This window comes from Lactuca sativa, chromosome 8, assembly GCF_002870075.4.
Source record: "Lactuca sativa cultivar Salinas chromosome 8, Lsat_Salinas_v11, whole genome shotgun sequence".
NCBI classification, from domain to species: domain Eukaryota; kingdom Viridiplantae; phylum Streptophyta; class Magnoliopsida; order Asterales; family Asteraceae; genus Lactuca; species Lactuca sativa.
Genome location: NC_056630.2, coordinates 149,205,549 through 149,221,319, shown reverse-complemented (window position 1 = coordinate 149,221,319; position 15,771 = coordinate 149,205,549). Strand labels below are relative to the sequence as shown.

Below are 15,771 nucleotides of genomic sequence, written 5' to 3'. Positions count from 1 at the left end.
GGTGTTGCTAGGGAAGATGAAGAATCAGATGGTCAGAGTTATGGGTGGTTAATTTCAATATCAAAACGATTTCTAGGGTTTGTTTCAGGGGATTAGGATTGATTCTTGGTGGGATAAATGGAGGATCTTGATGGTTTATAACCAGGTATTGGATTTCATAGATTAGGGCCGATTCTTCTCTATGTTTTCCCTTTTCCTCGCTTGTGTTATTTTCTTTTTACAATTCAACACAGTTCGGTCTCCTACATTAGACGTTGATCATGAATTTGAGAAGCTTGTTAATTGTATGCATCTACCGAGGTAATAACACTTCTTTCCATTGGTTGTTTCCTAACCAACTTAAATTCCTTCATTTTTCGAGTTTTGTAACCGGGTATTTGAAACACTTAGATTATTGATGAAGGTATCCTCAAATGGCACCAAAAAAGTACTGTGGAATTAATTCTACAAATATAAATATGGAAACAAGCTTTCAGAAGATAATGTCACAGATCATATCCAACAGATATCAACAGAATGCAGGAACCCGAATTCCAACTTTTTCCAAACTTATTCGGAATGGATCAAACATAAAGGGATATTTTGTTTGGTCCTTCTTGGATCTATTTGAGGCTACTGGTGGCTTTACTTATGGTTTTGGTCTGTTGATCTGGATGATAAAGAGTTTACACGAAGGTGATAAGTTGGAAATCAATTCATAAGAAGACATGGGTAAAATGGTCAATTCGGATTAAGTTTGTTATGAGATGTAGTTATATGAAAAATGTTCTATTCTTATCTTTTGAACCTTGTGATAGTCATTATTGAGATTGTTTATACGAGATTGGTTTAATATAGCAATGTAGTTTACTTTTGTAAACACTTTACATGAGTTGTATTTTTGCATCTGGAATCAAATGTTCATTAGTTTTATTTTTCATTTAGGACACAAATGCCCTTGAATTTGTTCTTTGTAAACCTGGAAAAAATGTACAAAGCTTCCATTTTGTAAATCTGGACAAAAATGCCCTTGAGTTAGAATGCGCATAACTCAGTCAACTGAAGTCGGATTTACTTGATTTTTTTTCAGCATGTAGTTTAGAGTTTGTGCTTCTTTTTAGACAGTACAAACACATTTTTTGGTTACATATTGAATCAGATACAAGCCCGGAAAGACTGCGTATCAATGCTGTTTAATTTCTGTTTCAGCACTTACTTTTTTTTTTTTTTTTGCAATCTGTCCCCCTTTTAAAAATGCACATAACTCAGTCATATGAAGTCGGATTTACTTGATTTTTTTTTCCAGCATGTAGTTTAGAGTTTGTACTTCATTTTAGACTATACAAACACATCTTTTGGTTACATATTGAATCAGATATAAGCCCGGAAAGACTGCGTATCAATGCTGTTAATTTCTGTTTCAGCACTTACTTTTTTTTTGCAATCTGTCCCCTTTTTAAAAATGCACATAACTCAGTCATATGAAGTCGGATTTACTTGATTTTTTTTTCCAGCATGTAGTTTAGAGTTTGTACTTCATTTTAGACTATGCAAACACATCTTTTGGTTACATATTGAATCAGATATAGGCCCAGAAAGACTGCGTATCAATGCTGTTTTAATTTATGTTTCAACACTTACTTTTTTTTTTTTTTGCAATCTGTCCCGCTACTCATCTTCTTGTAACATATTTTGATCCTAAATAAAATAAAATCATAATTATTCAATAAATAACCAATGTACCCTTTATTTAGAAAGCAAGAAGTGCAATTCGTAACACTATCACAATGTCATTCGGTTCTTTCAAAATCATTAAAAGCAAATTAAATGAAACTAAAAATTAATCTTTTTTCAAAAAACCTATTTTATACTATTTCCACCTACTCCTCGGTCTTTATCATTCAAACCGGTACATTAAGATCAAACTGGCAGTTCGACTCGTTATTATAGGAATTTGCTCCATGCTCACGACTTGAATCCATTTGATCTTGTTGTATGTTGTTCGTTTTTTCACGTACCTAAAAAAACTCGGTAATTATAAACTATGTTAACCAAATTAAAAAATATAAAAAACTAAATAGATAAAATATTACATTTTTCTTTGTTTTCTTCTTCATAACTTGTTCTACTCTAGATTCTTTTCTTTTTGATGGTGGACGGCCTTTACTACGCACTTGCATGGGTGGTAACAACTTCGTAGTCGAGTCTGAAACACGAACATCTTCAACTACCAAATTGATGTTACTACTACAACCCCAAATTGAATCATCATTTAACTTTTCTTTAGCCATATTTACACAACTTAGCAAGTATTCATACATTTCGCGGGAATTAGCAATATGCGCAACCTCGTAAAAATTGGAACACAAGTGGTCAAATTGTTTAGCATTTTCACCACTCATCAAATCTTCATAACAATTTATCACTAAGTAGTGTCCATGCTTCACATCTTTCCTCCACCGAGACAAAATATACCGTGGATGGATTTCTTTAACATCCTTCTCAATCAATATTTTCACTACATGCCTACAAATAATTCCTCGAAACTCAAACAAATGACAAGAACATTGTATATCACATTCAGTCTCATCATAACTAACGATATAAACAACTCTTTTTTTAGAATCTCCATGTTTCCCTTCCACAATATCTGTGACATGAAATACATAGCGAGCACCATCTATTTTGACCAATGAAGAATTGCAAAACAACATACCTCGCAACTCATCTTGAAACAACTTAAATATTGCATTTGTGTATGCTTCCTGAAACTGTCTCTCAAAATAAAACCCAGTTACTAATTTATATGAACTATTGAGAGACTCAAAATCAGCCTTATTTTCTTTTTCAATCTTGCTTTTCAGTGCATTGTCATATTGCTCAACAAATTGTCGTAATGAGGTTTTAGAATTAACATACGCATCAAAAAAAGCATTCATGCTTTCACTTCTTTGCGTAGTAGACATCCCTGCCCAAAAGTTTTCTTTTACATATATCGGTACCCAACGCATTCGCTCGTTAAATAAAGAACTCAACCACTCATTTTTTTCAAGTGCATACTTTTCAACTAGCTTGCACCAGCCATCTTCAAACTCTTGAGTGTCCGTAGACTCGTATACAAGGGTTTTTAGAGTCTTCTTTATTACATTATATTGAGGCAACCTACTTAACTTTTCAGGAATCTTTTTCATAATATGCCAAAGACAAAGACGATGATGAGATTCAGGGAATACCTGTGCAACAGCTCCTTGCATTGATCGACATTGATCTGTTATTATTGCTTTTGGTGCCCGTCCATGCATGCATTCTAACCATGACTTGAATAACCATACATATGTTTCTATGTCCTCTCTTGAAAGCAAACCACATCCAAATAAGATAGATTGCCCATGGTGATTTACTCCAACAAAAGGCGCAAACGGCATATTATATTTGTTAGTCAAATATGTGCTATCAAACGAAATAACATCCCCGAATGACTCGTATGCTACCCTTGACCTTGCATCTGCCCAAAATACATTTCGCATACGACCTTCATCATCCATATCAATCACGTAGAAAAAATTTGAACTCCTTTTTTGCATACGGACAAAATAATTACGAAGTGCCTCGGCATCCCCAAGCCCAAGTCTTAGTTGTCTTACTTTTGTGATGTAAGATCTACAATCTGTCTCGCCAAAAGGCAAATTATCATACCCTTTCGCTTCAGCAACTAACGAGTGAAAACTTTTATTTAACGGAATTCCAGCATAATCATTCAATTCAAGTCTTCTCTTAGCATATGAATCCATTTTCTTATGTGATCGTTGGAAACGAGATTTTTTGGGACTTAAAGCATGATTATGTTCAAGAAAAACACTAGAGATAATGCATCTTCCATCACCATATGCAATTACGCTAATTTTTGCTTTACAATTTGTTTTAGTGGTCTTTTTATATGGTTTGCTTGTTTTAGGAACATATACCCCTCCTCTAGCACATCCAAGTGAATAGTATGTTTTAGCACAAGAATCTTTTGTTCTTGTACTAGATTTCCGTATACCAAATCCAGTCTGGAATGCATATGCTTTAAAGTAATTGTAAAGGTCTTCTTCTGAATCAAACTTCATTCCATCTTTAGGAATTTTTTGATCTTGAGGATTAAGAATTGTATGCCCTTCAACTGAATTTGCAGCCTCTTCAACTGAAATTGCAACATTTTCTACTGAATTTACAGCGTCTTCAACTGAATTTGAAGCGTCCATACTGATCAAATATCGAATATTTTATTAACAACAAACCAAAGATTTTATCAATAATAAAACAGAGACCATCCCAAAATTTTATTAATATATTTTTTGTAAATTGTAAATTAATTTTGTTAATATACTGTGTAATGAATATGATTTTGTAAAATATAACCACGGTTGTAAACCTTATCAGAAATCTTATGAATATTATAAAATAATTTGAGAAAACATTATATTATTGAAGGAAGTCAATTTTAGTTTGTACGTTACTTTGGCTTTAAGCTTCTCAATTAATTAAACTATATAAATACGAACTATGAGCATTCATTGCAAATACCTGATTGTTGCCTATAGTTTGCCTTTTTGATTGTTGCTGCTTTGATTGTTGATGCTCTTGCTGGCTTTGCAATTGTCGTTGGCAATAGGGTAGACGAGAATAAGGGTTTGACAAGGAATTGGTATCTGCGCACGTTCATGTGATAATCTTACGTGATTTTTTTTTCTTTTTTCTCAATTACCTGATCAAGGGCACTATAGAAATATCAAATTAAATTAGATGAGATGGAATATTGATGACAAATGGTATAATTTTAGTGGGTAGGCATATTAGTAGGAAGAAATGGTAGGAGTCAATTTAATTTCTCTTTTTTCTTTCATTTTCACACTTGTCATTTTGTGAGAATTTTAGATTTTTATTATCCACTTGTCATTTTGTAGAAATTTTCATTTTCTTAAAATAAAATTCCATAAAATTGTAATGGGTTTTATAAGGAAAATAAATCATCCTATTAATTTGATAATAAATTCTTATAAATAATTCAAACGATTTAATTTCTTTTGCAAATGTTCAAAAATATTACATTTTGTTATGTAAAGTATTATCTTATAAAATATTTCATGTTTATATAATGATATTAAATTTTTATTTTTAATAAACTCATGTAATACACGTGTTCACATCCATCCAGTAGTAAATAAATTATGTGGTCGAAGGTAAATATCCCAATTAAGGAAAAGTGTCTATTTAAGTTATTTGGTTGAAGGTTTTATCCTTTTCATAATCGAATTGAAAAGTATTTATTGGGCTTATTGAGCTTTCTAATTTCAGAAGAAATAAAACATTTCTTATGTAAAATGTGGGCCGCTTTAATTGGAATTCCAGCCCAAAATAGATAAATTAGAGAGATAGGTAGAGATGTATATTAGTTTTGATCTGATCACAATATTTACGTGCATTGTTTATTTATATTTGGTTATGATTATGACGTTCTGAAAAATATTTAGTTTTTTACTGTTCCCAAGCCTGTTTAATAAATTTTACTCATATAAATTATATAATTAGTAGGCTCGGCCTAAAGATGTGCCGGATATCCAACCCTAATTGGGCAAGTAATTTTGTTCAAAGTTTATCATTAAAATTCTTTTGTTCAATTGATTTCAACAGCGATTCTTTTTAATTTTTATTAAGACCGTAAATAAACTAAATATTCGGCGAACAGTTCATGATCTGTTTGCTGGGAAGTTCATTTATGTTTGTTTATTTAATAAACGATCGAACATGAACAAGATATCTGGTTCGTTTAGTTAAGCGAATAATGCTCTCGTTCCTTCATTTACATTCATTCGTTTATATATATATATATATATATATATATATATATATATATATATATATATATATATATATATATATATATATATATATATATATATATATATAATGAATTAGCGATTAGCAACTTAGCGTTGAAAAAAGGAAAACATAAGGAAAGTTAGTAATATTGATTAAGTGAATCAATCTCCCCGATCATCGTTTTTATTTTCAAATAACAACTTCGTGTCTTCATCCAAATAATTAGGGTTTACTTAATCAAACACCTTCTCCAGCTTATATACGATCAAACTTTTGTTCAAGCCATCTCAACCTTAGACGATCATACTATTCAAGCCGCCTCCAACTCAGACAAGATGATCAAACTTCGTCACGAGACCATCAGACTTCTGGTCATGCCGCTTCCAAACTTCTTGTCAAGCTTGAGCATCGATCATAGACCATCGTCCCCGTACTCTATCTTCGACTCATATGTCGTAAGAACATGATCAGATCAAGTGGGAGAGAATCGTTGAGGTATTCAAGAGCAGGAGTATTTATGAAACTAGGATGAGTTTCGCATCCCCGTCGGGGAGGAAGGCGACCCAAGTGGCTGTTCGGTTCGAGGGTTGTGTGAGTTAGGAGTTCGACAAAACTTCCTAACATGTGAATTGTGTCCTCTTGGTGCTTGATAGCAGGATTTGGGGAATCAGGTTTGGGTTCCAGTCATGAATTGAGTTCAGTTTAGGTGTTCGGTCGAGCGCGTGCTCAACTCCGTGTGTGTTCGAAATGATAGATTAGGAGTAAGGCTTTGGGTTGTGATTGTGGTGAGGTGAAAGTGTTGTAAGACTATGGGAGAACCATAACATTCACTAGTGATCAATTGGAACATGAGTGTTGTAAGACTGTAGGGGAGCCGTAGCATTCACCGGTCCTTAGACAGCGGTAGGATAATGACAAATCTGTAATAGCCCTCGATTTTATTCGGTAAAGGGTATCATGGGAAGTGATTGGGATCATCTGATTGGTTAAGATTTCAAGAGTAGTCTTCTGGATTTCTAGAGCTGAGTGATCATTGTGTTTGGCTAGCAATAATGTTCTTGTAGTGTTCAATGCAGGATTTGGGTGTATTCGTGCAAATTGGGGGAAGTGGATCAGAGATCCATAAGGTTTAAGAGGTGAGAGAGCATCGTCGAGTCCAAGTGGGGGAGAAATAAGTGGTTGCTTAGGCCTAAGTTATGTTGGTGGGAGCTTAGGAAACTCCCAATCACCGGTCGGCATCGCCTTGATTATGCATAGTAGGCAGTGGGAATTCAAGGTATGACCCAAACTCGTGATGGGTTACATGATTCAACTCGGGAGGTGCGACGTTGTGATAGTTTGAGAGTGGTAAGGCCATGTGTGGTAAGCATGGTTGGATGGAACTATGTTAAGGTTGCGATAGGAACATGGCATTCATCGGTTCGAAGTAGACTAATTATGTGATGTTCTCGAGAATGGATGGGGAATCAGTCCGTGCCTTAGGCACGCTAGCTAGGGTTGACAGGGAGTTATTCCATGTTCTAGGCTGAGGTTTTTTGGGGTCGCGGGCGTGCCCGTGTGATTATGAAAATTCAGCTTGGAACCGGTAGGGACTATTGAGTCAAGGGTTTGGATCTTGAGTTGCAGGACATGCGGGTAACTAGTGCGTCACGCAGAGGGGTTTAAGCTGGGTAGCCTTGTTGTTGGACTCTTGGGAACTTGGTGGTTGGACTAGGTGCGAGAGTGGAAGTCTTAGAGATGGTTTAGGTATACCTATTTATCGTTTAGGTAAAGGGGTTGCTAATTAGAAGGTATGTTGTGGAATGCAGGTGTAGATTCATAGATGTTGGGTTATGAGTGGGGTATCAAATTGGTTCGGGTAAAATCTCGAGTGGGGTATCCCGCACGTTCTGTGCAGGGTTTTGTTTCAGTGTAATAAGGATTTGGGATGTCATTATTTCTAAGGCATCCATCGTAGGGTTCAAGAGTAAGGAATGGATTTAGTATAATGGCAGGATGAGCCACTATGTTGTACTTTTGGATGGTACTATTTGGGGAAGGACCACAACATGTTCGGAACCCAGAGAAGTGGATTTGATGGCGGGGTGTGGCGGAGCAGTTTTCGTCAATCGAGATCTTCTTTCAGGAGTCGTGTGGGGCTACTGCTTGTTTTTGCGTCTTTTAGCCCAACAATCAGCTAGGTGTCCAGTGTTCGAGTAGTTAATAGATAAGTTGGGATCAGGCATGTCACTGCTACTTTTGGAAAGCAACAAGTGGCAGCAGCATGAGTCGGTGTGGTATCAGTGATTGGCTTTCAGGTGTGGAGTTGCTTTTTATTCGTGGTATATGCTATGTCGTTGTAGTTAGATTAAGTAATCTTAGAGTGGCTGATTATACCCGGTTGTGCAGCTCTCGTCTGAGTCTAACCGTTATAGGGGTGAATCTTTTACTCGAAGGATTATCTGATCCTTCGGTCGGGTATAAGTGTTCTATAATTGTATATGATCGGTGATTTGTTTCCTTCAAAAGCATCAAGATAATCCGGGTTGGAAGTATTTTTCCTAGTCTGGTTTTCTTGTGGAATTAGTTTGATAGTGGTTCAGATGGAGTGAGCTGTCAAGAAGTTAGATCGATTTGAGATTGTCGGTAAAAGGAAAAGTAAAGGTGGCTTTCTGCAAGAGTTTGAGGTTCGTTATGCCATAATTGATTCCAGTTGTCGTGTGAAGATTATTTTGTGCGTTAAATTTTTGTTTTTGATCATCAGGTAGCTTGTTTTGTTATGGGTGTTGATAAGGAGCGATTTCGAGGATGAAATCTAAATTAAGTGGGTGAGGGTTGTAACATCCGGAATCTAGAAGGTCAATGATGGAAATAAATTCCCTTTTTAGACTCCAACTCATCGAGTTTATGGAATAAACTCGACGTGTTAGAAACTTTTGGGATGCGTGTTTTTACGGACCAACTCATCGAGTTTGTATGGGGAAACTCGACGAGTTGACGCTGTTTGAGAAAACCCTAATTTTAGGGTTTTTCACCTTTTTTAAAGACCTTAAATCCCTTTGATGGCCTCCTTACCAGCCTCCTTGTCCAGAAAACCCTAATTTCATGTATTACCCTTCAAGATTGAGTGTGTGAGCTTGTGGTGAGCTTGGAGAGTTGGTTTTTAGTGATCTTTGGAAGGAGTTTGAAGAATGAGGGTGCTTAGTTTGGAAGGAAGGCTTTGGATCCAGAAACCCTCCATTTGTTGCAGTCCTTTTGAGGTATAAAGTCGAAACCTTGTGTTGTTGTCTTCTAGATCTCTTTATGGGATGTTTTAGTTTGATTTTTTTGGGTGTTTGATTGGGTTGTCCATGGGATAAGGGTTTCAAGGGTTATTATGCTAGATCTGACCCTTTTGATGACTTCTCATGGCATAAAGTTGCAAGCTTTGCTAAATCCTAATTCCCATCCATGCATTAAGTCCTTTATTAAGCCATTTTGCGCTCTAGGGTTCCTTTCTTGCATGAATGAAGGTAAAGTTTGAAAATTTACGTGATAATCCAACCTTGGTCTGCCAGATCTGTGTTTTGGGAGTATGTTTAGAGAGTTTAAGGGCTTAATGGGTTAAGCCTCACTCTATTAGTTAAGGATTCGGGTTTGGGTTCATTGTAGTGATTTTTGAGGATAAAAATGGAAACTTTACCCTTCTAGTCATCATTTAGGAAGAGATTTGAGAATGGAAGCTTCTAGATTCGATGGAAACGGCTTAATGCATTAAGCTGTTTGATTCCTAGCCAACTTGATGAGTTCATGAGGAGAACTCGGCGAGTTGATACGTATTTTCCCGATCTATGCATTTATGGGAGAACTGGACAAGTTGAAGGACAACTCGGCGAGTGGGGTCAACTCGGATTGTTGACTTTGATCTTTGACTTATAATTAAGGGAAATAAGGGCTTAGTATAAGGCACGTAGGGGTTCGGGCCAATTTAGGAAATTGGGCCATTAGTGGGCTTCGATGGATCTAGTAGTTTTTGATATTTTGGGCTTGAGTTGCTAATGGGCCATCAGGGTACCAAGTGTTTGGACTAGGAAAAATTGTTGGTCCTTAAGGCAGGGCCATGCAAGGAGTTTGGGCACAGTTTGGAAAATTGGGACATTTGTTGATTAGTGGGCCTTTGGGCCTTTCCGATTGTAGTTTGTGTCATGGGCTTGGTCTAGGCTAGGTTGGGGGTAAAATGGTCCTTTTACCCCATGTATGGAGTTGTGGTTATGGATTGGAGCCCAATTGTTAATTGGATGCATTATTGATATTGCTAGTTTAGGAAGCCATCCGGGCAGCAGCCAGGGACTCTTCCAGTGAGCTTTTGCAGTGCGAAGTGAGTCTCCTCACTATATCTATGGGTCGAAGGCACCAATATCGGCTCATTATGTGTTATGTGGTATGATAATTGTTTTATGATATGTGTTATACTAGTTGTCTCTGTGATACTTGCATGGAAGACCTCGGGGGGAGCCCAAGGCAGTTGGATATCAGGCCTTAGGGGGTGCCCATGACATTCCAGGAAAATACCATGGGGGGAGCCCATGACATTCCGGATAAAGACCATGCAGGGGAGCCCATGACAATTATATGTATGTTGCAAGGTATTCTGTGGTTGTATGTTTATGGTATTTTAGGGAACTCACTAAGCTTTGTGCTTACGGTTTCCAGGTTATGTTTCAGGTACTTCAGTTTTCAAATGAAAGAGCTCAGGACAAATACAGGGCACACACCACATGTTTTCCGCATCGTGTGAATTAATCTAATTTGATAATGGTTTGTTAACTCTTGGTTACCATCGTTTCATGAAAAATAAATTTATTAACGATTTATGAATCAAAAATAAAAAAAAAATTATTTCATCATTTTTGGGGCGTTACAAGTTGGTATCATAACCTTGGTTTGAGGGATTCGGACATACTCTCGAGTGCGTCTAAGCTCAAACAGAGGATTTGGTAAAGTTTTAAAAAGAATAGTATTTTTAAGAAAAGAGTTTTCTAAAATAAGAGAAAGGTGTGGTGCATGCAATCAGCCGAGCTCAAGTAAGTTTTCCCAAAATATCCATACATGTTATCTGTTATGATTTGATTTATAAATCGGTGAATCGCATGCTAGTTAGAACCAAGGAAATGCTTAGTTGTTGCATAATAGCATGTTAGGAGAGAGGCATTTGTATGTATATTATAAGAGCTGGTAGACTTGCATGCTAGAATTGATTAGTGAGTGATAGATTAGATTGATATGTGTAATGCTTAGTAGTATCGAGAGTATTGAATGTTATGTTGCAATGGGAATATCTATTGGTATCAGTAACTGCAAAGTGTATGCTTTCAAAATTGTATACGGTTAGGATCTTATAGCCTTAGGATAATTGATTTGGCCTTATTTCTTGTTCCTTGTCTGGTTGTGGTTCTGGAGTAGAGTCTATTATTTCCCAGTCTAGTTGATCATGTTTTGTGTATGCTTTGCATGCATAAGGCAGCAGGCAGTAAGGGTGGAATTTCTTGCATCAATGGTAGTGTGTAGGGTGAATGAGCTATGATAGTTCTATAGATTGGAGTGTTACTGCACGAATGTTGTTTGCTTTGTGCCTTGTGGAACTCTTGGATGATGGGAGTCAGCTGCTAAGTGAATATGCCAGTATTCATGAGGTGGATGACTGGCATTATGAGGAGTTATTCAGCTGTTGATGGCAGAGTGAGTTTGAGAACCTGGGGGTAGCCTAGGAAGTGCTTCGGCGGGTTTTGTGTTGTTGTTTAGCAAATATTAGTGCATCAGTAGAGTAGGTGACTTAGAGGATTCATGATGATCCTTGAGGAGAGTATGGGTAGGTGTAGAAGGTAGTATTGGGCTCGTACTACTGAAGGCACAGGATCCATACTCGAATTATGGAAAGTATTAGACAATCTAAGAAGCTTGGGGAAGAGGATTCTAGAGTATGTTATGATCTTTTACATGATTGTATTTTGGTTTGGCGATGAGCTTCCAGGAAGGAGGTTTAAGTTTTGTTTCCGACTTAAGTAAGGGTACTGAGCCGACCAGTAAGCAGACGCATGAATTTACTTGGTCAGGAGATTAGCTGTGATGTTTTGGAGAAGACTCTTGTAATCTTCGGTTCGGTCAAGGAGAGGTTTTGGAGATCTTGGGTGAGTGCTAGGAAGCATTCCGTGTTGAGTTTATGGCGATCATTGGAGCTCACATTCTTTCCGAGAGTTTCGTGATCTTGGATCTCCTGCATTTGATGGAGTTTGTCGTTTCAGGAGTATGAGTTCCCATAAGCATAACACGTTTGACCATGTGAGCAGGTGATATTACGGGTATGTATCTTTTGTTTTCATTTGGTTACTATTAGTATTTATGTTGCTTAGAGTGTTTTATTGGTTGGGGTAAGTGATATATCTGTTCCAATTCTCTAATGTTGTGGGTTATATCTTCGAGAATTATTGTGTGTCTTTTGCATGACGGGAGTCATTAGTGGGATAATTGAAGGGTTGTTCCTTGTATAGCAGAATCCAAGTGTTCAGTCGTATTTTTGGTGGAAGTCGAGAGCTGTTCAGGGGCATTGTGTGTAACATTTTATGGTCAGGATGTTTCAACGAGTTTAATCGCCAGTATCGTCAGGATTCAATGGTTTTTTCCAGTCGTGTTGGTTGACCATTAGGGACGACTAGGGAAGTGGTCCATTGATAAGGTTTTGGTCTGGGTATCAGTTCTGAGGGTTGCAAGTGTTGGGTATTGTATCCTTTTAAGTGTTTGGGATCATTAGTGTTGTCAGGATTCGGGAAGTGTTCAACGGATCTTCAGGGATTGTGTAGTCTTTTGGAATGGTTCGTAATGGAACACTAGTATTAGTAAGAGTTGGTTGTCAACAGATTGTTAGGGCAAGAAAGGTTGGGAATCCTTCAATTCTCATATGTCGTGAGAACATGATCAGATCAACTGGGAGTTAATCGTTCATGTATTTAGGAGTAGGAGTGGTTATGAAACTAGGATAAGTTTCGCATCCCCGTTAGGGAGGAAGGCGGCCCAAGTGGCTATATGGTTTGAGGGTTGTGTGATTTGGGAGTTCAGTAAAATTTCCTAATGTGTGAATCGTGTCCTCTTGATGGCAGGATTTGGGGCATCAGGTTAGGGTTGCAGTCATGAAATAAGTTCAGTTTGGGTGTTCATTCGATTGCGTGCTCGACTGTGTGTGTGTGTGTGTTGAATTGATAGATTAGGAGTAAGGCTTTGGGTTGCGATTGTGGTGAGGTGAAAGTGTTGTAAGACTACGGGGGAGCCGTAGCATTCACTAGTAGCCGGTTAAGGTAAAGGTGTTGTAAGACTATGGGGAGCCGTAGCATTCACTAGTGATCAGTTGGGGTGTGAGTGTAGTAAGCTGCAGGGGATCCGTAGCATTCACCGGTCCCTAGACCGCGGTAGGATAATGGAAAATCTGTAATTGATCTTGGTTTTATTCGGTAAAGGGTATCATAGGAAGTGATTGGGATCATCCGATTGGTTAAGATTTCAAGAGTATTCTTTAGGATTTCTAGAGTTGAGTGATCATTATGTTTGGCTAGCAATGGGGCGCTTGTAGTGTTCAGTGTAGGATTTGGGCGCTTTATGGTAATTGGGGGAAATGGATTAGAGATCCATAAGATTTAAGAGGTGAGAGAGCATCGTCGAGTCCAAGTATGGGAGAAATAAGGAGCTGCTTAGGCGTAGGTTGTGTTGTTAGGAGTTTAGGAAACTCCCAATCGCAAGAAGTGGGAAGTAAGTTAAGGTTGCGATAGGAATGTGGCATTCATAGGTTCATAGTCGACTAATTATGTGATAGTCTCGAGCATGGAAGGGGAATAAGTTCGAGCCTTGGGCATGCCGGACAGGGTTGCTAGGGAATTATTCTCTGTTTTAGGCTGAGGGTCATTGGGGTCCGTGGGCGAGCCCGAGTGATTATGAAAATTCAGGTTGTAACCGCTACGGACTGTTGAGTCAAGGGTCTGGATCTGGAGCTGCAGGACATGTGGGTGACCAGTCTATGATGCAGATGGATTTAGGTTGATTAGCCTAGTTGTTGGACTCTTAGGAACCTATTGGTTGGACCAATGTGAGAGTGGAAGTCTCGGAGATAGTTTAGGTATACCTATTTATCGTTTAGGTAAAGAGGTTGGTAATCAGAAGGATGTGGTATGGAATGCAGGTGCAGATTCGTAGATGATGGGTTATGATTGGGGTATTAAATCGGTTCGGGTAAAATGTTGAGTGAGGTATCACGCACATTCTGTGCAGGGTTTTGTTTCAGTGTAATAAGGATTTGGGGTGTCATTATGCCTAAGGCATCAAGTGCAGGGTTCAAGAGTAAGGAATGGATTTAGTATGATGGCAAGACGAGCGACTATGTTGTACCTTCGGATTGTACTATCTAGGGAGGGACCACAGCATGTTCGGAACCCAAAGAAGTAGATTTGATGGTGGGGTGTGGCGGAGCAGTTTTCATCAGTCGCGATCTTCTTCAGGAATTGTGTGGGGCTACTGTGTATTTTTGCGTCTTTTAGCCCAACAATCAGGTAGGAGTCCGATGTTCGAGTAGTTAACAGATAAGTTGGGATTAGGGAGGTCTTGACAACATTTGAAAAGAAACAAATGGCAGCGGGATGAGTCAGAGTGGTTTCAGTGATTGGGTTTCAGGTGTGCAGTCTCTTGTTATTCAAGGTATATGCTAAGTCGTTGCAGTTGGATTAAATAATCCCAGAGTGGCTGATTAGACCTTATTGTACAACTCTTGTCTCAGTCTAACCGTTGCAGGGATGAATCTTCTAATCGAAGGATTATCTGAGCTTTCTGTCGAGTATAAGTGTTCTATAGTTGTATGTGATTGGTGACTTTGTTCCTTTAAAGGCATCAAGATAATCTGGGTTGGAAGTATTTTTCTTAGTCTGTTTTTGCTGTGGAATTAGTTTGAGAATGGCTCAGATGGGGTGAGCTGTCAGGAAGTAAGATCAATTTGAGATTGCGGGTAACAAGAAAGGTAAAGGTGGTTTTCTACAAGAGTTTGAGGTTCGTTATGCCAGAATTTATTCCAGTTGTCATGGGAAGATTTTTTTTTTTTGCGTTGAATTTTTCGTCAGGAGAACTCGGCAAGTTGATGCGGATTTTCCAGATCTGTGCATTTAATGGGAGAACTCGACGAGTTGAAGGACAACTCGGATCGTTGACTTTAATCTTTCACTTGTAATTAAGGGAAATATGGGCTTAGTATAAGGCCCGTAGGTTGTTGGGCCCAATTTGGAAAATTGGGCCATTAGTGGGCTTCAATGGATCTAGTAGTTTTTGGTATTTTGGGCTTGAGTTGTTAATGGGCCATCGGGGTACCAAGTGTTTGGACTTGGAAGAATGGTTGGTCCTTAAGGCAGAGCCATGTAAGGAGTTTGGGCCAAATTTGGAAAATTAGGACATTGGTTGATTATTGGGCCTTTGGGCCTTTTAGACTGTAGTTTGGATCATGGGCTTGGTCCAGGCTAGGTTGGGGGTAAAGTGGTCCTTTTACCTCATATATGGAGTTGTGGTTATGGATTAGAGCCCAATTGTTATTTGGGTGTGTTATTGATATCGCTAGTTCAGGAAGCCGTTAGGGCAGTAGCTGAGAATTCTTCCAGTGAGCTTTTGTAGTGCGAGGTGAGTCTCATCACTATATCCATGGGTCGAAGGCACCAATGCCGGCCCATTATGTGATATGTGGTATGATAATAGTTTTGTGATATGTGGTATGCTAGTTGTCTCTATGATACATGCATGGACGACCTCGAGGGAGCCCGAGGCAGTTAGATATCACACCATGGGGGGTGCCCATGGCATTCCAGGCAAAGACCATAGGGGGAGCCCATGACATTCCGGATAAAGATCATGCGGGGGAGCCCATGGAAATTATATGTATGTTGCATGGTATTT

At 38.3% G+C, this 15,771-nt stretch overlaps 1 protein-coding gene across 1 annotated transcript; it reads right to left on the bottom strand.

Moving 5' to 3' along the window:
- Positions 1-1,880: 1,880 nt before the first annotated feature.
- On the bottom strand, positions 1,881-4,223 carry LOC111921116 (protein FAR1-RELATED SEQUENCE 6-like). The gene is made up of 2 exons (XM_023916694.1): positions 2,073-4,223; positions 1,881-1,997 (listed from the first exon to the last, which is right to left on the bottom strand). The coding sequence occupies exons 1-2, from the start codon at positions 4,221-4,223 to the stop codon at positions 1,881-1,883; spliced, it is 2,268 nt and encodes a 755-aa protein (XP_023772462.1).
- Positions 4,224-15,771: the final 11,548 nt, after the last annotated feature.

Excerpts from the sequence above, each read along its gene's own strand:
- LOC111921116 (XM_023916694.1), bottom strand. The coding sequence starts at position 4,223 with ATGGACGCTTCAAATTCAGTTGAAGACGCTGTAAATTCAGTAGAAAAT. Across the intron at positions 1,998-2,072 it reads AGAAGAAAACAAAGAAAAAT|GTACGTGAAAAAACGAACAA; the intron begins GTAATATTTTAT and ends GAGTTTTTTTAG.